The following is a 23,290-nucleotide window of genomic DNA, read 5'->3' as shown; positions in this document are numbered from 1 at the left end:
TTGAAATACCCAAGAGAGGAAAGCACTCAATGAGTCAGGATTTGATTATGCTTTCTTTTCGTTTTTCGTTTTTTTTTTTCCTTTTATTGTTATCAATTTGCCGGGGTTTCGGATTTTCTGCATCTTCAGCAATGGGATAGAATACATATTTTCAGTATACATGTGTAGCCTAAGAATTGTGTCAATAAAACAAAATAGTTGAAAGAAAATTTCTTTCACGAAGTAAGTATTATTTATGACAAGTACGAAAGGCGCCAGAAAAGGACATTTTGACTATAGCGTCATTTGACTACAACTACCACGATCCTTCAGTTTTTTGTTTTCTCATGCTAATTAGAGCTATTGTTCTTTGCTCTCCACCGGGATTACAAAATTTGAATTTGAAAAGAAAAACAAAATGAATTCTGGTAGTTGTAGTCAAATGACGCCATCATGAAAATGGCCTATTCCGCTTTCCTTTTTTCGTAAGTCCATTGTCCGACTTTCCAATCGAGCAAATCAGATCACTTCCATATTTGGAAAACGAAACCAACCTGGGAAAAAAGCCTTCTTCATCAAAGCGTGCATTCCGAGAAGGAGGAAGCGAAGAAGGTTTTCCTTTGCCTTCTCGTGTTAAAACATAATTTACTCCTACTTTCGCTGTTAATATTGCAATCATGGGGTGAGAAGACATTTTTACCGAGATTGTTAACATGTAGCGAGTCGAATCAACTTCATGGAGCATAGCTGTGGGCAAACTTTCTCCGTGGATCGTGAAGCTGATTGTTTGGCGAATTTGTCGAAGGTAAGCGTGCGACAAAGTGGATATAGCGTGTATAGTTTGCTCTCTTTAGCTTCGTTTTTAACTTTCAAACAACTCTCGATTCAATGTCCACCTTAATCTGTCAATGAAGATGGGTCTAGATCGTAGTGCTATGTAAAAGCTCGAGATCATGCTTCGCCTTCTTGGAAATATTAAGCTTTCATGTTGTGGGATTGTTGCTTGAACTTGGTAATCGTACTGTTAACTTAATGAACATGTTTTACATTGCTATTAACTGCTTCTTTGGATAAAGTTTAACTTGAGGTACCTCCGTGACTCTGATAAATGAGGTTCGCGTATAGTGCATGAGGTTCGCATTAAAAATTATGAGGCACGCTATGTCGGTGGACACATGCAAATTAATCCTCAGTTTAATTTTATTGAAATTTGTCGGAAGAAAGTCTTGTTGTGTCACATTTTTCGCGGAATGCTAACATTAACTTCAAGTCTACGTTTGTATCAAATGTTTTGGTGTTTGCTGATCAAAAGATCAATCATTTTTTCTTGGTTTGTAATTTGTGATGACGCAGTTACAGACGCCACTCTGATCTGCATAGCTAGACACGCATGGCCTAGCCTGCCTGTTTTTAATACAAAATTTCTACAACCAAAAGTTCTACATGTACATTGTATGCACGTGAATAATCATTATCGTCCATAAGGATGGATGTGAATACTTTTGGTCAATTTGTTTTTGGTCTCAAAGGCACTCTGCAGTAAAAGGAAGACTCGATTAAATTCTACACAATCTTAACCCTTTGTGGACCAAATTAATTTTCATGAATTTTCAAACTTTTCAGTGGCTTCTGATTTAATAGCCATATCTCCAAAACTGTTTATCATATTTGGATAATTTTTTCAGAAGTTAACTTGCAAGAAAAATGTTCGTCAAAAAATTAACTTGTGACATTATCTTACGTCATTATGACATCATAATATTAGTTAATATTTAACCAAAGGCAAAACCTCAATTAATGCTCCCATTTTCAAATGTGGATAAAACAAAAGTGAGCAGCTCAAAAAATCAGTTGTGTGGCCAATTATTTTCTACAACTCCTAACTATTGTTTTGATACCTAATTTACCTAGTAATTACATCTATACAACAATAAAAAGTCACTTTTTCTGACCAAGGTACTCCTCTCGCAAGAGCAATAAATGAGATAAAGCAATATAGATCTCACTCCTCTGTTCACTCCATGCAATGTTTTCAAAAGTAAAATGTGCAGGAGGGCCACGCTCTCTCTCTTCTTTGCCAGAATTGCGGTATTCGCTAGAGTCACTGTCTTCGTCTTCACTGATTTCATCAGGAAACCTTGGCAAATCTTCTTCATCTTCTTGCATTGGAATTGAATCTAAGGACTCAACGAATATCATCTTCGAAGCTTTCGATGTCCGATTCGACGCCATCGCAAGGAATATCAAAGGTTCCTTGGAAAAAGTCGATCACATTTTGAGCGGAATACATTATTTCGCTGCGTGACATGCTGTACAAAGATAATCGAGAATAAAAAGCCGGAAAATATCGATGAAACGCTCAAAGAAAGACGAAAATGCTCGCTAATGAAAGCTACAGGCACTGTAAACACGAAAGTAACCGTGGGGGCCTGGTAACTTTATTTGGGATCGCTGCTGAGTAAAAAAATTGCAGTCACCCAAGGTGTCCGATATATCGGACAGTGGTCCGCAAAGGGTTAAAGGGCTTTTTTTATAAGTGTAGATACGTCATTTTCAGGAAAATCTTAATTTCTGGGGTGAAAAAGTTAGGGTCGACTTATGTGTTCAACTTATACAATCTGGAAAATGTGGTATTCTTAATCTTAGAAGGACCTTTCTGAAAACCACTGTTAGGAGTGATTGAAAGTTTCCTAATGAAAGATTATTATTAAAACCACTTGTTTGCAGTCATCTCTCATATTCTTAATTCATACTACTGTATGTGGCATTGCCTTGTAACGCAAATCTTATAACAGGAGAGATAAGCTAGAATGAGTTAACTTAATTGACATCTAATCTGTGTGGGAGAGATCATGCAGATCATGGTTTTCAACTGCCGCACAGCATATTCTCAAATATTATTCAACACATTGTGACACTGCCCAAATACGGTCATGGCGAACTCAATGTAGGTCGCCCGCACATAGCAGATATCCTGCGATATACGTAGTTTTCATGTGTTGGGGAGAAAAATGGCAGAGTGCTTTCAAAAAGTAATGACCTCGCAAGGACACCAAAATATTAATAACACTGTTTTATACTGAACACAAAGAAGGCAACCAAGTTTGCTGTTAAGAATTGTAATGGTTAGTGCAAAAACTTTCAGTGCTTACCTTTCTGTTTATGAACTGGCAAATTACAGTTCAGCAAAAACAATTGATATAATTATTTTTTGCTAGACTTTTGGATTGTCCCATATTCTAGCAAAGGCTCAGAAATTGAAGGGCTCGGTGGAAAAAGGGCGTAAGTGACGATTTTACCTTTACAACTCAAATCTCTCTAAAAACCAGTCTACTTTGGCCTACTGATCTGTTAACATGTTAGAAAGTTTTGTTGCGCGTTAAACACGTCTTATTAACAACAGCATTCCTTGTCGTTTCTTGGCATGCCATTTCCTGTTTAAGATTACCGGTTCAAGTTTCCACGCTGCACAATCTCGCTGGTTTTGAAAACATATCGTAGTTTTACAATCGTGGACAAAACTCACTTGAGGAAACCAAACATGAACAGGCCCAACACCATTTGCTTATGATTTGTCCCTTCTTAATTCTACCACAGTTACTTCTCCTTCCCGCCCCTCCCCCTATGCAATGTAAACTGAACATGGACAGCCAAAAAACCACTCACTTACTGTTTCCCCCTTTCTAATTCTACCACAGTCACTTCTTCCTCCCCTCCCCCTCCCCCTTATTCAATGTTGATGTGGGAAATGCTGTTTGCCAGGAAACTGTTCTAGACGCAGAAAACAACATTGAGTCGGGGGGGGGGGGGGGAATTGGGTGGTTTGCTTGTTTACCAGTGAACACGCTTGGAAGGGTAATAATTATTTTCTCATAGGTTTTGTCCACGTCAGACTCGTGGTTTTCCAAATTTCTGGTAACCTAAAAGTTTCCACTTTCCATGAGCCTTGTTTAGGTGCACCAGTTGTTGTTTCTATAAGTAACGTTTGTGATGACATCACGGTTTGCTTTTGCGGGTTGTAACAACCCCAAAATAGATGAAGGCGTTCGTGATAAACAACTTGCATATTGTACTGGCCAGTTAGTTTCGCTTTTGTTTGGTAAAGTTTGTAAACACACAACATCTATAGATCTTCTGAAAAGTTATGAAAGTGACGAATGCAGTTCATAGGAAGTGGTCGAGACGTTGTCCGAAGAATCCCTCCTTGATAGTGATGACTGTGCATTGGCGAATTTTTCATTTCAATTATCAAATCCCACGGGAGCATCAGAGACAAATCCCGCTATGTGTAAGGTGTTTTGCAAGCGTTAGTTGTGGCTTGCCAGGCTTGGAATTCGGTATGTAACGATTAACTTTACAAAAATTATTTCAAGGCAGTGATTCAATAAAAGTACGATTAACATACAATTTCAATGGTTAACACCTACTGATTGTGAAAGAATAGATAGTCAGTAGCTTTTTGATAGAACTGCCGTTAATCGTTGTTAATCGTTGAAATGGCTAAATGTCTCCCTGTTAATCGTGTGGAATTCAAGTATTTTGCGTTATTAAGAGTGATATGTTGCCAAACAGGCCAAAGCTGGATTTTATGCCTGAAATGGACACATTTTCTCTTGGAGAATGTAACTGTTTACATTTCTGACATTCCTGTCACGCACATAGTAGTTCGTAACAGAATCAAATAAAAGCGTGACATGATTATTTTAGTTGCTCCCGCGAAAAAGACCGCTTTCGTGTGCCGTGTTTCAAAGACAACAAGTTTGTATTGAATACAAGTATTAATACATAATTGAAGGGCGTAGTGGAAAATGGGGGTGCAAAGTAACAATGTGGCCTTCACAATCCCAATTTCTCTAAATTCACACTTATTTGTGCATACAGATTTTTTATTGTGAGGGAAACAGAGTTCCATATTTGAATACAAAACTTTCTAATGAGATAACAGAACTGTAGGCCAAAGTAGACCATTTTTTGGATAAATTTGAATTCTAAAGGTCAAATCGTCACTTACGCCCTTTTCCACGGAGCCCTTCAATTGCAAGCACTACATTTATTTTCTGAGATTGGTTCTTGCAACCGTTAAACAGACATCTCGACTGGTCTTGAAGAGATGGAGAAAACCACCTGAGAAAATCCGAGCTCGCACTGAAGTGCCTTGAGAAATTTTAGCTTTCTGGCAGACAAAAAGATAGACGGAGTACAAAGCAATTACTCTCAGAAGCATTAGAGCCGCCTGAAAAACATTCAGTATGTTAACAGATCCAGGGTTCTTGCAAGCAACAAGGCACTAGATGCCTTTGTCAAAACATTGAGGAAAGATCGTGAAATTGCTTACGTAGTAAACAAAGAAACACTCACCCGAGAAATCATTGAAAAGCTTTTCCAGTCTGTTCAGCTTGGCCCACCTGACACAACAAATCCTTTGCAGCTTCAAAATACTGTTTGGTTTCAGCTTTTGAGGCTAGAAATTTGTGGAAAATTTTGCCGGAGTGATTGGCGCACTAGACGAAGACTCAATTTTTAATTTGATGCAAAACGCTTTCGATTTCAAACTTGAACAAAGTTGCCGCTTTCAGTCATGTTGGTCTGCGCGCAGGAAAATGTTACAAGTTTCTTTTTTTGACAAATAAAGATCGCCTCCAGCTTTTCTGCAATAAACCTGTGCTTTGTTATCAATCTGTTGAATAATAAAACAATTATCCTGCTCAATCTTGCGGAATATCGCCCGATTTTAGGTATCAGGCGATATTCTGTGTGATTTCACAGGATAATTGTTAAATATTTTCACTGTAATCCAGTATTTGTGGTCCACTGAATAGTTCTGTTCCTTTTAAGACCTGATGCATCACAAGCAAGTCACTAGGCCAAGCAGTATCAACATACACATTCTCATCACTTTTCTCTCCATATTTCTTATCATACTTGTTGGGAGAATTTGTTTAGATCTTTGGTGATCATTTCCCGTTAATTCTCATTACATGAATGTTTGATTAAGCAGTGATATTGTAAGGAGATATTAGATGCACATCAGTATTGAGGTATAAAGGGTTAAGACCTGACATATCACAGGCAAATCACTAGAATTAAATTAGATGCACATCAGTATTGAGGGATAATAAAGGGTTAAGACCTGACACATCACAGGCGAATCACTAGCATTAAATTAGATGCACATCAGTATTGAGGGATAATAAAGGGTTAAGACCTGACACATCACAGGCGAATCACTAGCATTAGATTAGATGCACATCAGTATTGAGGGATAATAAAGGGTTAAGACCTGACACATCACAGGCGAATCACTAGCATTAAATTAGTTGCACATCAGTATTAAGGCATAATAAAGGGTTAAGACCAGACACATCACAGGCAAATCACTAGCATTAGATTAGATGCACATCAGTATTATTTGAGGCATAATAAAGGGTTAAGACCTGACACATCACAGGCGAATCACTAGCATTAAATTTCATGCAACCTTCAGATCAGTCAATTTAAATCCATCTTATACAAGTATTATGACCCAGAGGACCCACTATCCTGGAAAAGTATCTGTCTGTCATGTGACGTTTCACGTAATGTGTCTGTCCATTTTCGTTGTTGTTTTTAATCACCATATATATCCTCATCTGCTTTCTTTGTTTGTTTGTTTTAATATTTTTAAACTCTGGGACCACTGTAATTGGCTTGCTGCTGTTGTAGTATCCCTGCCTAATTTAGCATTTATTATACATGTACTTATCCCTTTATTTTTCTGTATAATGTAATAGGTGAAACTAATAAAATAAAAATAAAAATAAATTAGGTGATCACTGACAAGAGATTGTAGCATGGTTAGGTTACATGGGCTCTACAAGATAACATCTTAAAGGAAATTGTCCCTTAAATTACAACGATGGCCACTCAGAGAGGTTTAGCTGTACTGGGTACTAATTCTCTGACAATAATATACGTGTATGACTGTAAAATTTATTTTTGAGACAAAACTTTAAATAAATATACTATTACAGTCAATCCATGTCACATGTGACCGGTATTGTTGAAATTTGAATAGAGGTTTGGAATTTACATGTCAGTTTTGAACATCACCAATAAGAGTTCCCGTAGAAATTTCCCTAGTTTATTGATCGTATAAAGCTATGAATTTCTCTTTACATTACAGCATTATAAATTTAAGATAGAAAATGTAACACAGTTACTCGAGTTTCACGCACTAAGCGATCATCAGACTGTACGGTTGGAGTTTGTAGAGTTATAATTTAAGGAGGGTGGTTGGAGCAATCTTGCTTCTGATTGGCTGCGTAGAATTTATTTTCATGCCTGCATTTTGTAATTAACTCAGATCGTTTATTGAGGAGGGTAGATTTGTCAGCAGATAGGATGCAGAGCTTCTCAGATAAGCACAAATTGCAGCGCGAGGGATGTCCGTGATATGGATTTGCTCGTTTGATAATGGACCATTTGATCGTGTAACCGGTGCCATTATCCTTCTGGTCCCAGATGTATTTGGAGAGAACAGTGTCATGTGAATGTTTGCGGTGGTTGAAGGAAAGCTTGTGGTTGTTATATCGCGTTTGGAAAGTATGCTCCGTCATTCCTATATAAATCTTATTATCGCCGGATGTGGTGGTGACGTCTGCCCTGTAAACGATACCGCTTGCAAGACACGCGCCATCGAGAGGGCAAAGGTCTTTCTTCCTGCAGTTGCATTTGTGAGGCCCATTGTTGTTGTTCCTCAGTATCTTTGCGTTGTGGCGCTTGATGATGTTTAAACTCATCACCAATAGATGAGCTTGGGAGTTGGTGCCTTTGAAGTTGGTGGAGCCGGGCAATGCTCTAGCATGAGGAGGAGGTATCCATGGCAACCCTGCGAGCGGCCCCCACCAAGCACCGTCACACTGAACAGTTCAGTGGAATACTTACCGACCCAATACTTACCTAGCCCCCACCGAGAGGGAGGGATGGGATGGGAAAAAACAAAGCACAAACTGGCACGCAAACAGCAAGCAAATGAGACAACACTTTGCGAAGAACTGCAAGCAAGCAACTGCGTATAAAAGTCACGAGGTGCCCCTGCTAGAGACATCGGGCTACCCCTAATATAGTTGGGGAAAACAGCTGACCAGCATTGCTTCGAGGTTAACTTTGCCTAAATTACATTTAGCCACATTTAAACTCATCACCAATAGATGAGCTTGGGAGTTGGTGCCTTTGAAGTTGGTGGAGCCGGGCAATGCTCTAGCATGAGGAGGAGGTATCCATGGCAACCCTGCGAGCGGCCCCCACCCAACCAGGATCTCCTTGGTGCTTGAAAAAGGAGGGGCCAGCGAACAAGGGTGAAATGGAAACTCCGACTCCAACAACCCCAAGCACCAAGCGTAGCATGCATTGACAAATACAAACACACTTACCAATTGAAGGCAGCTGACCGTAAGAGCAACACCCAAAACACTGCAGTGCAAGCCCCAAGCAATTTGGTGCTAAACTTGACCGCAACGTAGAGTGAGCTGTGGAGAACCAAGGGCAAGGACACACGATGTCAAACCAGCTGACCAGAGAAGCCCGCAAGAGCCTCCGACGGCGTGCGAATATAAAGCTGGAATGCGTTGCTAGTCCAACGTCCCAGAGCCTGAATCAGATGATCAGGAATGCCGTTGCGAGCTGCTACCGTGGCTGCCCCAATGCGGAAGCTGTGGCTGGAGAAATTGCCCTCAATTCCCGCGGTAGAGAAAATTTGCCGCAGCCAATCGGTCAAAATTGCGCGAGACAGAGGTTGACCACTTGCAAGAAGGAACAAGGGGCCAGGGGCCTTTCCCCGTAGGGAGAGGTAGGCCATCAAAGCGTGAACTGCGCAGAGGGGGTCCTTTCCCAAACCAATATGGATGTGGCAGCCTTGACGGAACGGATCCGTTTTCGAAGCTTTTATCCTGACACGGAAGCAAGTTGGCGACTGGCGCGAATCCACTGAGATGTCAGCCACTGAAAGATGAATAGCTGGAGAAAAGCTGGCTAAATTGGGGACTGTAAATTCAGCAGCACGGAGAAAACCAAAATAACCCAGCATGCAGGCTGCCCAAAAGGCGCAATGGTCAAAAAGCTTGAAATCCAAGGCCTGGTGAATGACCAAAAGAAGGCTGTCAGTAATCGGAAGGCGCTGAGCAGCCGGGGAACCCTGGGAACGCTTGACCCCTCTCAACACTCGTTGAAGCCGCAGGCAATTAAGCAGAGGATCAGGAAAACCTTGCTCAATGTGCAAGGAGCGAACTGCAGATAAATAAACTTTAATAGAAGAGTGCTGAATCGAATCTGCAAGAAATGAAACGAACAAACATAAAGTCCACTCGTCTGCTGGGCAAGGCGAGCCATTGGAGTGAAGCTTTCCAGCTTGGCGGCAAAATTCCACGAACTTGCGTTGACCGGACGCATAAGCTTTCCGAGTGGAAGGAGCCAGACCCTGGGCCAGGAAATGCAAGCACCGTTGTTCTAGGGAGGAGGTGTTAAACTGTCCAACAGGAGCTGCGGAATCGGACAGGGGGACGAATGAGCCTCCGGGGCCAGTTGCCTGAATTCCTGCCAACGGAAACGAGAAATAGCATCAGCAATTTTGTTCTCGACCCCAGGAACATGAGCAGCAGTGAAAGTAAAACCCCAACGCGCCGCCGAGAGCAGAAGATCACGGAGAAGGTGCATTAAGGCTGGAACCTTCGAAGTCCTGGTCGTGAGAATCGCGACTACAGCCTCGTTGTCTGAGCGAAAAAGGACATGCTTCCTGGCCCACAACGATCCCCAAAGATGAGCAGCGATCACTAACGGGAAGAGTTCTTGATATGCAATAGATTGCCTGGCCTGCGCCGTTGACCAGGCACCATAAAACCACTGGCCTTGAGAATAGGCGCCAAAGCCAATTGCACCTGCTGCATCCGAAGTGACCACCAAATCTGTGGCAGCAGACATGCCAGGGTACAACCAGAACCCAACGCCATGCCAAGAAGCGAGAAACTGCTGCCACCACTGAAGGTCAAGACGAAATTCCTGGTTAATCCGAACAGGATGGTCCTTGTGACGGAAGCAGCACAGTAGATCAATAAACCGACGGAGAAAGGCCCTCCCTGGCCAAACTACTTTAGCTGCATGGTGTAAATGGCCAATAAGGGACTCCAATTCCCGCTTTCTGCACCAGCGACGGGGCATCCACGAATGGATGAGTTCCCTTAGTGCATGCAATTTGTCCTCAGGAAGACGGGCCACTTGGTTGACCGAGTCTAATTCAATTCCTAAGATAGTCATAGAAGTGGCTGGACCCACACATTTGTTAGCGTGAAGAGGCAACCCCAGCCGATGGCAAACAGAGATTGCTGTGATAAGATTATAAGCACATTGGGGGGACTGTGGAGGACCTGCGGTAATAAAGTCATCCAAATAATGTAACAAATCGGAAAGGCGATGCTTATGGAGAAGGATCCACTCAACCATATCAGCTACCGAATTGAAAATAAATGGTGCAGAACGGAGACCGAAAGGAAGCGAGAGATCAACGTACAACTGACCACGCCACCTCATGCCCAGTAAGAAGCGGTCATCTGGATGAACTGGGATGTTTCGATAAGCGGATTCCACATCAAATTTTGCCATAAGGGCACCTGGGCCATAACGAGCGACCATGCGAATAACTTGATCAACCTTAATATACTGCAGCGAAAAATCCTGAGGATCAATGCCGTCGTTAACACTAGCACCCCCTGGGGAAGACAAATCGACTATCAAGCGCCACTTGCCTGGCTGGCCCTTCTTTGGAATTACCCCAAAACTGCTAATATGCAAACGAGGAAAAGGGGAGGAAGCGAAGGGGCCTGCAACCCTGCCCAGGGAGACTTCATTAGCCAAATACGCATCAACGACGTGGGCATGGAGAAGAGCAGAAGGCTTGTTTCTTTTAGCTGGCTTAAGCTTGTGAGCTGATTGGAAGCCTAACCGAAAGCCATGCTGGAGACTCTGGAGGACATAAGAAACTTGTAGCTGGTCGGGATGACTGGCCAATTCCTGGGAAAACTCCTCCACCTTAAGGGGGCTAACTGCTGAGACAGGAGGGAGGACTGGATGAGCTGGGAAGAAAAAAGGCTATTTTAAAATACGGCCAAGCCAGGCTGGAAAGGGGGGGCAAACCACAGAGAAAACTATGAACAACAAACCACAAACTCAAACAACTTGACAACTTTATTGCAGCAAATATGGCCCAACCTAGCTACTATTGACAAAAACAAGGGGAACACAACTTAAGAAGTACTTCTATGACTAAACGTTAAAAAGGCACATCCATTAACGCCTGGTTTTCGAGGTGGACGAGGGCACGGAAGGAGGAGACGCCGAACTACGTTTGCGATCGAAAGACGACGTTTTGTCAAAACGACGAGAGCATTCAGAGGCACGGTGGGAACCTGCACAGGTGCTGCAGCGATGGGCAAACCGACACGAAGCAAATTGTGCCGAGCAGCGGCCTCTGTTCCAAGACCGGCAAATGACATGTTACTCGTGCAGCTATAGCTGACTTTCACATTGTTCCTGTTGAACAGCTTGTGGAGGATGTGTGCTTTAGGGAAATGCTTATCGATCAAGGAGAGGAACGATCTTGCAACATTTGTCTGGACATTTTCACTGTAAGGTGGGTTAAACCAAATGATATTTCTCGGTCTGTTCTTGCTTCTGTTATTATTCCGGTTTTCGATATTTACATATCGAAGATTCTCATGGTAGCCGCTGGTTTTGAGGGCATCATTGTAGGTCTGCGAGGCTTTGTTGAATTCATCAGGGTCGCATGACAAGCTTGAGATTCTGGTGCTTATGGAAGCTGGAAGGTGTTTGATGATGGAAGGAGGGTGGTTGGATTTCGCGTTAATGTAGAGCGGGTTGTTATCTGGTTTTCTATATGGATAATACTTTGCGGTGGTAAGGTTTAATGTTACATCAAGGTAGTTCACGATCTTGAGGTTGGATTGTGCTGTTATTTGCAGGCCTAACTCACCCAGGATCTTAGAGAAATCTTTCCTCGCCTTGTCAAGAGATCTGGCGCTCATATTCTACGCAGCCAATCAGAAGCAAGATCGCTCCAACCGCCCTCCTTAAATTATAACTCTACAAACTCCAACGGTACAGTCTGATGATCGCTTAGTGCGTGAAACTCGAGTAACTGTGTTACATTTTCTATCTTAAACTTATATTTCGCTCTGCATGTTTTTGCATCGAGCACTCCTGCGACTGAGTGAAGCAATCATTGTATTGTTTCTTTGTTTACATTACAGCATTAAGTATTTCAAGAATAGCAATAATTTTATTATTTTCCAAGTAGTTTGTCATGAATCATTTCTTTTTTTTCAGTTAATGCTTCTTTTTTGGAAAGATTTCTAGAAAAATGTTCAACATTACATTCAAATGCCAGTTACCGAATGGAGTTTGAATATCCATTTCATTCGTGGAAACACTTGTAACCCATGATGTGGATTGACTGTAAGGATTGATTTGAGAAACCTCTGCTTATTTCAAATTGCCATCCCAAGGTTGACATCAGCCCAGCTATGAACTAACATTTCTTTGTTTGAGTTTGTTATTCTCTTGATGTTTTTTAGCAAAAGTCCAGTGCATCTGTCTGTTTATGAAGATGTTAAAGTGTTGGTTGAAGATGTACGTGTGTACTTGGAGCCTTGGAGGAGCTGGATTTGGTAAGTTTACAACATTGTTACCAGCAATTTCTCTTACTGTAAGCTGACAGTGATGTGTCAGCAATATATTTACTAAGAGTTCATGCAATGTTATTGTAAGGATGATAGGGAAGCCTGAATTATAACTACATGTATATACAAGCAAAGCATTTGACAGTTGCATTTGCGATGTGAGTTAAGAAGAAACTACAGTCAACTGCCGATAACTCAAACCCTTGCTAACTCAAACCTCCCGCTAACTCGAACCAATTTTCCTTTCCTTTTAGGTCATTTTCTATATAATTTTTCCCTCGCTAACTCGAACTCCAGATAACTCGAACCTTTTCAATTTCCCTTGAAGGTTCGAGTTATTGGGAGTCGACTGTAAAGTTAACACCCACAAATTTCTAAGTGGAGGTTGGGTGCCTGAGACATCCAGGAGCTTCCACTGTTGGCAGCCAGCCCCTATATAAAGACTGCTCTCATGGCTGGCAAATCCTGGCAACCCAGCCATGTGCCCCCAATTTTAATAAATTAAAATTAAATCATTAATAATTATTTTTTATTAATTTTTTTATATATCCTATTTTAATTTTGATTGATTAACTGTTTGATGGATTGTTAAATTACTTAGTACCCTTCTCTTATAGGAGGTGAGTGTTTTGAACAATGACGTCAAGAACTGAAGACGGCACCAGTGACCCACCAGAGGTGGATGTTCCTCTCCTAAAGAACAAGAATCTTCCCAAGAGATCAGTTGATTGGCAACGTGTGCAACTCCCCATCGATTTTTTGTTACTAACAGTGACAAACTGTGCATTTTTAGCTTGCCTTTCTCATTTGAATGCTGGTTTCTTTAAAAGTTATCACAAAGCACTTGGTCTTGTGTACTTTGGAGATATTGGTGGCGATGAGGTGAGGCAGAAAATTGCAGTAATTAAATGCAGCAAGGGTTCCTCCAGCATTCAAGGACCTGTAATTGTAGTACCAAATGCTGTGAAGATCTTAAGACCCAAAGCTGTGTTCAGTGTGGGTTTCTGTAGTGCCTTAGATGACGAAAAATTGCAGCTGGGAGACGTTGTTGTCTCAGAAAAGTTGATAACCTATGCCCCTAGCAAGGTCACTCAGAATGGAATCCAAGATTGTGGCATAAGTGTTCCTTTAAGAAAGCATCTTGCAAAACTAGTACAGAATGCAAATGAAGGCTGGGAGGCACCTTTGAAAGAACCAGGAAAACTAGAGGTAGAGGTGCACCAGGATGGTGTGTTCTTGAGCGGCCCAGAGGAAGTAGATAACAAAGAAAGACGTGATCAACTCATCAAACGATTTCCCCAAGCAGTTGCAATTGAATTGGAAGGAGAAGGTAAGTCGTCATGGTTCAAATAATTGATAGCTCAAATGAATTGTTTGTCACACCATTTTGCAGCATACAATGTAGGTGTTGGTCAGATGTTTCAACCAATAAAGTGCTGATCTTTATCAGGCGATGGTGTCAATTGTTGCACCTTAAACATTGAAACGTGCAAACAACACCTAGGCTACAGAGTGGTGAGACGAGCAATTTATTTGAGCTGGCTTGTGGTCCTACATGTATGGCATGTACATTCTTGTAACTTCAACTTGCAGACTGATTTAGTATTGTCTCGCAAATAATGGATATTCTATAATTATGATGGCAGTTTCGCATAGAACTGGAATGTTCAGACTGATTATTTTTTCGTGCATCAGAGCTTCAAATACAAGTTAAGTTCAAGTTAGGGGTTACAGTGAAATATACACTACAATCTAAAATATGTTGCAGAATTTGTGAATAATTTTAATGGCTTTAACATGTACTGTAGGCTCTCGATTTCTGTGCACATGGAAGCTGAACTTTGTTGCCCCATGATCAGATGGCAATGCAAGGAATAATTTTTTCCTGTGCATGAAATGTCGTGTAGAGCATACATGTACATGTACATACAGCTTTTTCAGTTTGGCTTCTTCCCGGACAACTGACAAGCCTTACTTTTGGCAACATTTTTACCCAAGTGCATTTGCTCAGTCCTTCTTTATAATATTAATTATTCTTTGGCAGCTATCTTTTACCCTCTCTCCCAGGGGGGGTACTCGGGTATAATTATTAGTTACGGGCAGGTGCAAATGAGGCCAAATTTTGAAACCCAAAAAACTCCCGTCACTCTAAGGAAAACCACCAAAAAGTCTGACATGTTGTCATTTTATTTGCATGATTTAAACTTGTTAGTGAAATCGTTTTGCATAATATCAAGAATGGTAGGGCACGATTTTCATCAACCCCAAAAGAAGTCCTCGCCAAAATCTTAAGGGCAAAAAAAGTCCACCAGAAAATTTCAAACCCAAAAAAGGTCTTCGCACGTCCCCGTTACTAATATACCCTAGTACCCCTCCTGGGCCCTCTCCCTGCAGTGCCTTTTGCATTGCTTAATAGCACCAAGCTAGTGGTATTGGAATGAGATTGTCCAATTGATAATGTTCTTTATGAGATGTGATCAATCCACCACCAAATGATCTACCTGTGATCATTTTTGTTGCTGATGCTAGTCTTACAGTACTGTACGGTTGCATTGTGGTCTAGTTGCTTCATCATCTCTCTGGGGACATACTGTAATAACTTGTAGTCAACCTCAGGCAATCTTGCTCTTTCTTTTCTTGGTGGATATAAGAGATCCTCCTTTGGTGGTTTCCTGCAATCTGGTTTGTCTAACAACAAACAACAACCCATCAGTGACCCAGTGTCTGACTGAGACAATTCTGGTTCTCTAAAATAATAAAATCTGTCAGTATCCAATGAGCTTATCAGGCATTTCGAGAGAAACCAATTTGAACCAACTGTGCTCAGACCTAGATCTCTTCTTGTAAACATTTGAATACTGGTTATCTTAATCACTTGTTTTCTATTTTTTCCTGTTTGCTCATGTTATTTACATCTTTTTAGGTCTGTATACCGCAGCACATGACCTGGATGTTGAATGGGTTGTCATCAAAGGTGTCTCAGACTTTGCTGATGGCAAGAAGCGTAAAACAGATTCATGGAGACCTTTTGCTAGCATAATGGCTGCTTCCCTTACTGCTCACATTCTAAGTGATACGCTAGTTTTTAAAGATTGGCAGCACTTTGGAGGTAAGCTGTTACATTGAATTCATGTTGCTTGCATGAGCAGGGGACTATTCCCATAAGACATCCTGTAATGTCAAATGTCTGCCATTACAAAAACTAAAAACCAACTGTCTGTGTAAGCAGTGCTTTTTAAAATGCTAAATAGTATAGAAGAGTGCTTAGACCTAAATAATATAGTTTTTCGCTAAACCCTATAAAACTGTGATACAGGTATTTTTTTTTATTTAAACATATTTTATTGCCGAAGTTTGCCCTAAGAGAAAAAAAAACTCATCGAGAGGGCTCACTTCGAAATAACATTGAATTGAAAAAAATAACATTAAATAATAATTAGTCAGAGCGGCAGCAAAATTAACAAAAAGCAGCATTAAGCAATGCTAACAGGTGGAAAATATACATCTAGGTACTTTTATAAAATCTCTTCGATTCAGATATAAAAGACTGGACATGAAAATGTCCAGATACCTGATACAGGTATGTACATGTAGGTAGCATAAAATGAGACGTTCTGTGTTCAGCATTCTGTAAAATAGTCCCCCTGCCCTGTTGCTTGGGATGTACATGTAGGTTCTTATGATGCAATAATAATTTTCTCCAGGATTGTTTCGCACTGCACATGTTTTATATATTGATCTTGATTTAAATCTGGTCTCAGAGGCCATTTCTACTGAATTGTTCTCAACATTATCATTAACACATTGCAGCTACAAATTGGCTTACTTTAATGATTATCATTTCTGTCCCCAAGATGTGTTAGCTCCAGAAAGGACGATACATGTATCATCTGTTTCAAGTATTGCAGATCCAAGCCAACCCTCAACTGTACATCATGCAGGTAATACTTAGTCGTTTACTTTCACAAGGGGTCAAATAACTAGAACAAATTATAGCACTTTGCATAATGCTTCTGACTTTGTAGATAAATTCTATGGTCATTTAAGGAGCTTTAAGGTTGTACATGTACATGATAAAATAATGATTTCCTCAACAAGTCTGAACTTGGCAAGTTTTATATATGTTGCGTTGTGTAAAGTCAAACAAGTCAAAATAAAGGCAAAACTTGTCAAGGAAAACTTGTTCACGTAGAAGCAGTAAAATCCAATGCAATTTGATTGTTTTTGGAATCTTTACATGAACAGTTAAAGGACAGAACATTTTAAACCAGAAGTTCTGGTAAAAAAGGACCAAGTAGGCCTGGCCATTGACATCTCAGTTGTCACTCAACCTCACCAGAGAACAGAGCTCCAGAATCCGCCGAGGTCACAGAAACACAAGATATTCTTTTAACTACACTTGGTTTCACACTTTTAACTACTTAATTTCACCTTATCTAAAAGATCTTCACTGGTTACCCGTAGAGTTTCGCATCAAATTCAAAATATTACTACTTGTTTTCAAAGCGTTAAATGGTATCGCTCCACGTTATATCTGTGATCTCATCACAATCAGAAGCTCTTTGAGATCTAACGACCTCACTTTGTTAGAGGTGCCTTGAACCAAATGTAAGACTTTTGGTGATCGAGCATTCACTTTTGCTGGTCCATCCAAGTGGAAGAAGCCTCCTCTGGCAATTAGGACTGCCAAGAACTTAAATACTTTCAAGAAACACTTGAAGACGTTTTTGTTTAAAAAAGCGTATGACATCTGATTATTCCCTACTTTGTTTATTTTATTTCTTACTTTTTTGTTTGATTGGTTATTCTTAAATTTTATATTTTATTGATTTTGACTAAATTTTCGTTTTTACATTGTAAGCGCTTTTGAATATCATATAAAAAGCGCTATATAAATTGATTATTATTATTATTATTATAGTTTATTTCTACATCAATAAGTGTTATTCAAATCTTACAATGAGTTAGAAAAAAAAATTAAACATTACATATTAAACAATGATATCGTATTTAGTAATTAGTTTTGCTAGTTCAAATTTACTGGCTGGTTTACCAGCCAAATACAACCTCTGCAGAGGAGAACTCACTGTGTGTCAGTGAAACCATTATCTAATTCTTACACTGTGTAAATTATAGTTTGTGTAGGATCTATTCGTACTTTGCAAGTATTGCGGGCCTGCTTTCCCATAATTCTTCAGTAGCGCCTTTGTTATTTTTTTTTACTTGCCATGTGCTCTATCGGAAAATTTATATCAGAGGTTATATTTATCGGTGCATTTTGCTTCTTTTACCGGGATTCTCTTACTGTATGAGGTAAACAACTTGTATTTTTGTTTATTTGCATTTATTTCGTTTATTTGGCTTCATTTCGTTTCGGTATCACTTTAGTTACTGCTATTTTGTTTTTATTTTAGAACCGCGCGCTTGTGTATGTTTATAAAACTCGTGTGTATCTCATCAGTAAAGGATTAAATCTTCTGTTCAATAAGCTAATTGGAGCTTATACAGTTCTCATACATCGAGATGACGAAGAAAGGAAAGATTAAAGCGAAGAAGTCTCCGACAAATTCCAAGAAAGCGAAGAAATCAACGCCACAACATCAAGCTGAACTCGAAGATTCACAGGATGACGATTATCATGCGTCAGATGATCACGAGTTTACTGTGGCCGAAGGAATGTCTCAAGATGTGGTTTATTCTAAAGAGACGCCCGTAGAACAGAATATAAACATGCATCCTTCTCCAGAAAACTCTCCTCCTAACGTCGACAACGGTCAGAAGTCGGAATTAGCCGAAACTTCGAGTGGTACAACAGTTCGAGCGGCAGTTTCCGTTTCTCAACCTTCTCCACTACAACAGATTTCAAGTGTTTCAGTACGACAGGAGACTTCGAGTGGTGTTTCTTCTGTTCAGAATCCGTATGGTCAACAATTAACTCCTTTAGCGCCGACATTTGTACCGCGAAATTGCGCTAACACATTCTCGGGCAAGCCCGATCCTGCCCGCGGGACTTTGCATAGCTCAGTGGATAGCGAAGCAAGCTTTCGTTACCAGACGCCCGCGAGCGGAGAGGAAAATAAACGTAACCTTGATGAGTCAGAATGGTCCAAGCGATTGCGGGCTCTTGAGGAGCAAGAACTGGCCGAAAGGGCGGCTCTGGATAAGCGTATGAAGGAAGCCAGGGAGAAATTGGAAATTGAAATGAATCGTGCTATCCAAGAACGCGAAATTATGCGCAAAAAACAGGAAATAAAACGCCAACAGGAAGAGTTACGACGGCTCGAAGAAAACTTAGGGATGAGTGAAAGCAGGAGTTCAGAGTCTGTAACGCCAACAGAACCCCTTCCCAGCGTGCATCAGGACAAGACAGGCCACCAATCATCAATGTTAGGTAGTCAGCAATTGAGGAATCTGTCAGGGAGACAAGGGAACACTATGAATGGAGTAGGTGCTCATTTCCTCCCCCAGAGAGAATGCACAGAGTTGAAACAAACAGAATCAAAAACACAAGAGGGTCCTTTACCAAGCTTATACCAGAACGAGGCATGTGAACACTCAGCAGTTCCGAGCAGTGCTCAGCAATTACAGAGTCTGTTGGAAAGACAGCAAAACACAATGGACGAAGTGGTGCGGGGTCTTCGTATGCCTCAGAGAGAATACATGAGCTTCAGTGGCGAACCCCATATCTTCCCTTTGTTTATGCGAAACTTTGAGGTGAATGTGGAAAGTAAGGAGGAAAATGATGTGGATCGCCTAAGCTACCTCGTTCAGTATTGCAGAGGAAAAGCACGGGAAGCTATTGAACACTGTATTATGATGCGCCCCGAAGAAGGTTACAAACGTGCGAAGGAGATTTTACAGAGGAACTTTGGCCGAACCCATGTAGTGACTAGGGCCTTCCTAGAAAAGGTAGTCAGTGGGCCTCCGATTCGAAGTCCTGATCCGGAAGTATTGTCCCAGCTGGCTCGTGACATGGAAACATGCCTCCTTGGGTCTACCCAGTTAGGACACACAAGTAATCTAAACTCAATGGATACACTGGGAAAGATTGTGGCCCGCCTTCCAATTCATCTCAGGGCAAAATGGGCAGAGAAGGCCAATCAGTTGTATGAATCTCAGATCACACCAACATTCTCCCACCTTACAGAGTTTGTACAAAGCCGTGCTGCTGTAGCCAACACCTACTTTGGCCAAATAGTCAACCCAAAGTTGGAGTCATCTAGAGGCTTCAAATCATCATCCAAGGGCAAAACTGGCCTCTCCAACCATGGCATGACCTTAGCCATGCTTGGCAGCGACCTCCCGCAGGGCAGCAATGAGAGGAAACCCTTTAAATGTGTTCTTTGTTTGGGCAGCCATCATCTCGAGCGTTGCCACAAGTTCAGAGAATTGACACTCCGTCAGCGACAGGACCTTGTGGATGAGAAGAGGGTGTGCAGTTCATGTCTCAGTCCGGGACACTTTGTAAAGAAATGCCGGGTTGCAAGGAGGTGTGGGGTTGAACGTTGCCAAAGGAGACATCATCCTTTGTTACATTCATCTGATCCAGTTCAAAACAACGCAAACAGTTCAGAGCTTAACTCGAGGAGTGCTTCTCAGGTCCAAACCCCTTCTCCTGGAGGCTGTCCTCACAATGATGCTACCAGTGTAAGTGCAACAAGTAATGCGGCTTCAAGCTGTGGTCGTGTTGGACTCCAAGTGGTTCCTGTAAAAGTCAGTTCACCATACAGCAATCGCATCATTGAAACTTACGCCTTTCTGGACAGCGGCTCGAACACCACCATGTGCCTGAGTAGTTTAGCTAAAGAGCTAGAGGCAGACTGTACACCAGTAGAGTTCACATTGTCTATGGTCTCGGGAACTCAACGTAAAGAAGGCCAACAGCTATGCCTCGACGTAGTTGGTGTTGCTACAGAGAAGGGAGTGCGCTTAGAGAAGGTCTGGACTACAGAAACATTACCGGTTACAGAGAGAAGCATTCCGACAAACAAGGATGTAATGGACTGGCCACATCTTAGAAACATTGACATTGCAGATCTTGTAGACAAGAAAGTAACTATTCTGATCGGAAGTGATGTGCCGGAAGCTTTGTGCCCTCTTGAAGTACGCACTGGGAAAATTGGCCAACCGCATGCAGTGCGAACGTTACTAGGATGGACTGTTATGGGACCACTGAAGGGAAGGAGGGATGAGGGTGCCCATGTGAATTTCATCCACGTTGACCAGTCACTGGGCTGCACTGAGTCGGTGAAGGGCATGGATCCAATCCAGCTTCAGCTAGAACGCCTCTACAATGCGGATTTCAGTGAATGTACAGCTGACTTGAAGGAGTGCCTTTCTGTAGAGGATCGTCAAGCCAGATCTATTATGGACAGCTCTGTGAAAATGGTGGGTGGCCATTATGAGATTGCGCTTCCCTGGAAATGCGACACCCCATACTTACCAAACAACAGGTCCATGGCAGAAAGGAGACTACAATTGTTAAAAAGGCGGCTGAAAAGGGATCCTAAGCTCCTTGAAAGCTACAAAGAAACTATGGGAGACTACCTTGCTAAGGGCCATGCCAGGAGGATTACCACAGATGAGCCAGTTTGTAGTGACCATGTTCCTGTTTGGTATTTACCACACCACCCTGTTGTACATTCCCAAAAGGCGGGAAAGGTCAGGATCGTGTTTGACTGTGCGGCGAAGTTTCAGAACACATCTTTAAATGATCAGCTCCTACAGGGCCCAGACTTCACAAACTCACTTGTGGGAGTACTGCTAAGGTTCCGGGAAGAAAGAGTTGCCCTGATGGCGGACGTCGAGAAAATGTTTCACCAGGTTAAAGTTAAACCTGAGGATTGCGAAGCCTTACGGTTCCTGTGGTGGCCAGGAGGGGACATCGACCAGGAGCCAGTCGACCACCAAATGGTTGTTCATCTCTTTGGAGCAACATCATCTCCGAGTTGTTGCTCATATGCTCTTAGAAAGACGGCTGAAGACAACCTAGGGGACTTCAGCAAGAACACTATGGAGACTGTCCGCAACAATTTTTATGTGGATGATTGTCTTAAGTCTCTTGCCACGAAGGAGGAAGCGGTCAAACTTGTTGATGAGCTCCCTGTGTTATTGGCTCGTGGTGGCTTTCGACTGACTAAGTGGGTCTCTAATGAGAATAGCGTCATGCATCATGTACCTACCAGTGAACGAGCATCCACAGTGGACCTAAACTTGGAAAGGCTACCAACAGAAAGAGCCCTAGGAGTTGAGTGGAATGTGGAGGAAGACAGTTTTGGATTTCGAGGTGGCACGTTTAAAGCAGAGACCAGGAGGGGGATCTTATCATATGTTGCTTCAGTCTATGACCCCCTTGGCTTGGCTGCACCTATGGCATTACCAGCTAAACTTATTCTTCAAGAACTTTGTCGTCTTGGTCATGGCTGGGATGAGGAACTCCCAGAACAAGTGTTAAAACCATGGAAAGCTTGGGAGAGTAGCTTTCATGTGTTGCCTTCTGTCAAGATACCCAGGTGTTACAAACCAGTAGAATTCAAAGGTATTAAGAGCATCGAGCTTCACCACTTTGCGGACGCCTCTGTGAGTGGATATGGGACTGCATCATATTTACGCTTCACAGACGTTGAGGATCGTATCCACTGTAGCTTGGTCATGGGGAAGTCCAGGGTGGCCCCACTGAAAACAGTCACTGTACCGAGGCTGGAACTGACTGCAGCCACTTTGGCTGTAAAGGTTGACAAACAACTTCGCGAAGAATTGCAGTTACCCCTCAACGATGTTGTGCTGTGGACGGATTCCACAGTTGTGCTACGATACTTGAGGAACACTACAAGGAGGTTCCAGACCTTTGTAGCCAATAGATTGCAGCTGATTCATGATTCCACAACACCGTCCCAGTGGAGGCATGTACCAACGCACCTGAATCCTGCTGATCTGGCATCCAGAGGCATCCATGAATTAGGGACCAATCGGGGCCGGCAACAGATGCGCTTCTGGTTCAGAGGACCTCAGTTTCTATGGGAAGAAGAACGTAAATGGCCAGAACAACCATCCGATTTACCTGAGGTTGAAGAAACCGACGCAGAGGTAAAGAAAGGAACTGCTCGGGTTGGTGCCATAGTTGTCTCTGATGGGAAACTCCCGGAAACTCTTAGTCGTCTTATCAACCGACCCTCGTGTTGGTACAAGTTGCAGAAGTCGGTAGCGTGGTTGTTGAGGTTCAAGAAGTATTTGCTGTTTCAGTCGAGGAAGTCCCCTCATCGTCAAACTTCGTTGAGCGGTGGGCCGTTGGAGGTCAAAGAAATCGTTGATGCATCGGAAGAAATTGTTAGGTTGGTCCAAAGTGATTGTTGTATGCTTGATCCATTCACTAAAAGGAGTGCGAACCAGCTGGCCAAGCTGAATCCATTTGTGGAAAGGGGTGTTGTTAGGGTTGGTGGTCGCCTGGAAAACACACCATTGAGCGGTGAGCTGAAGAACCCTGCAATTCTGCCGTCAGACCATCACGTAACTAGGCTTATTGTACGTCATCTGCACGAATCAAGCGGTCATTCTGGAACTAATCAAACCTTGGCTGCTGTCCGTCA

At 42.1% G+C, this 23,290-nt stretch overlaps 2 protein-coding genes and 1 long non-coding RNA gene across 3 annotated transcripts in view; 1 reads left to right on the top strand and 2 right to left on the bottom strand.

The window, feature by feature from the left end:
- Positions 1 to 23,290, bottom strand: part of LOC146477792 (uncharacterized) — a 299,841-nt gene that overhangs the window by 87,457 nt on the left and 189,094 nt on the right. The gene's annotated exons all lie outside the window — the stretch shown is intronic.
- On the bottom strand, positions 7,757 to 12,050 carry LOC146477798 (uncharacterized). The gene is made up of 3 exons (XM_085113080.1): positions 11,444 to 12,050; positions 9,633 to 11,081; positions 7,757 to 9,549 (listed from the first exon to the last, which is right to left on the bottom strand). The coding sequence occupies exons 1-3, from the start codon at positions 12,048 to 12,050 to the stop codon at positions 8,519 to 8,521; spliced, it is 3,087 nt and encodes a 1,028-aa protein (XP_084969206.1). The 3' UTR covers positions 7,757 to 8,518.
- LOC146477797 (uncharacterized) lies at positions 17,866 to 23,215 on the top strand. Its single transcript, XM_085113079.1, has 3 exons — positions 17,866 to 18,017; positions 18,119 to 23,046; positions 23,081 to 23,215. The coding sequence occupies exons 2-3, from the start codon at positions 18,228 to 18,230 to the stop codon at positions 23,104 to 23,106; spliced, it is 4,845 nt and encodes a 1,614-aa protein (XP_084969205.1). The 5' UTR covers positions 17,866 to 18,017; positions 18,119 to 18,227; the 3' UTR covers positions 23,107 to 23,215.

The sequence above is a fragment of the Pavona decussata genome, unplaced genomic scaffold, assembly GCF_977016875.1.
Source record: "Pavona decussata unplaced genomic scaffold, jaPavDecu1.1 SCAFFOLD_69, whole genome shotgun sequence".
NCBI lineage: Eukaryota > Metazoa > Cnidaria > Anthozoa > Scleractinia > Agariciidae > Pavona > Pavona decussata.
This window is presented reverse-complemented; position numbering and strand designations above follow the sequence as displayed.

Coding starts and splice junctions, on each gene's coding strand:
- LOC146477798 (XM_085113080.1), bottom strand. CDS start 12,050: ATGAGCGCCAGATCTCTTGACAAGGCGAGGAAAGATTTCTCTAAGATC. Junction 11,082..11,443: donor GCACAATTTGCTTCGTGTCG/GTTTGCCCATCG, acceptor TTTTCTTCCCAG/CTCATCCAGTCCTCCCTCCT. Junction 9,550..9,632: donor TCTTCTGCTCTCGGCGGCGC/GTTGGGGTTTTA, acceptor TTCCGTTGGCAG/GAATTCAGGCAACTGGCCCC.
- LOC146477797 (XM_085113079.1), top strand. CDS start 18,228: ATGACGAAGAAAGGAAAGATTAAAGCGAAGAAGTCTCCGACAAATTCC. Junction 23,047..23,080: donor AATTGTTAGGTTGGTCCAAA/GTGATTGTTGTA, acceptor ATTCACTAAAAG/GAGTGCGAACCAGCTGGCCA.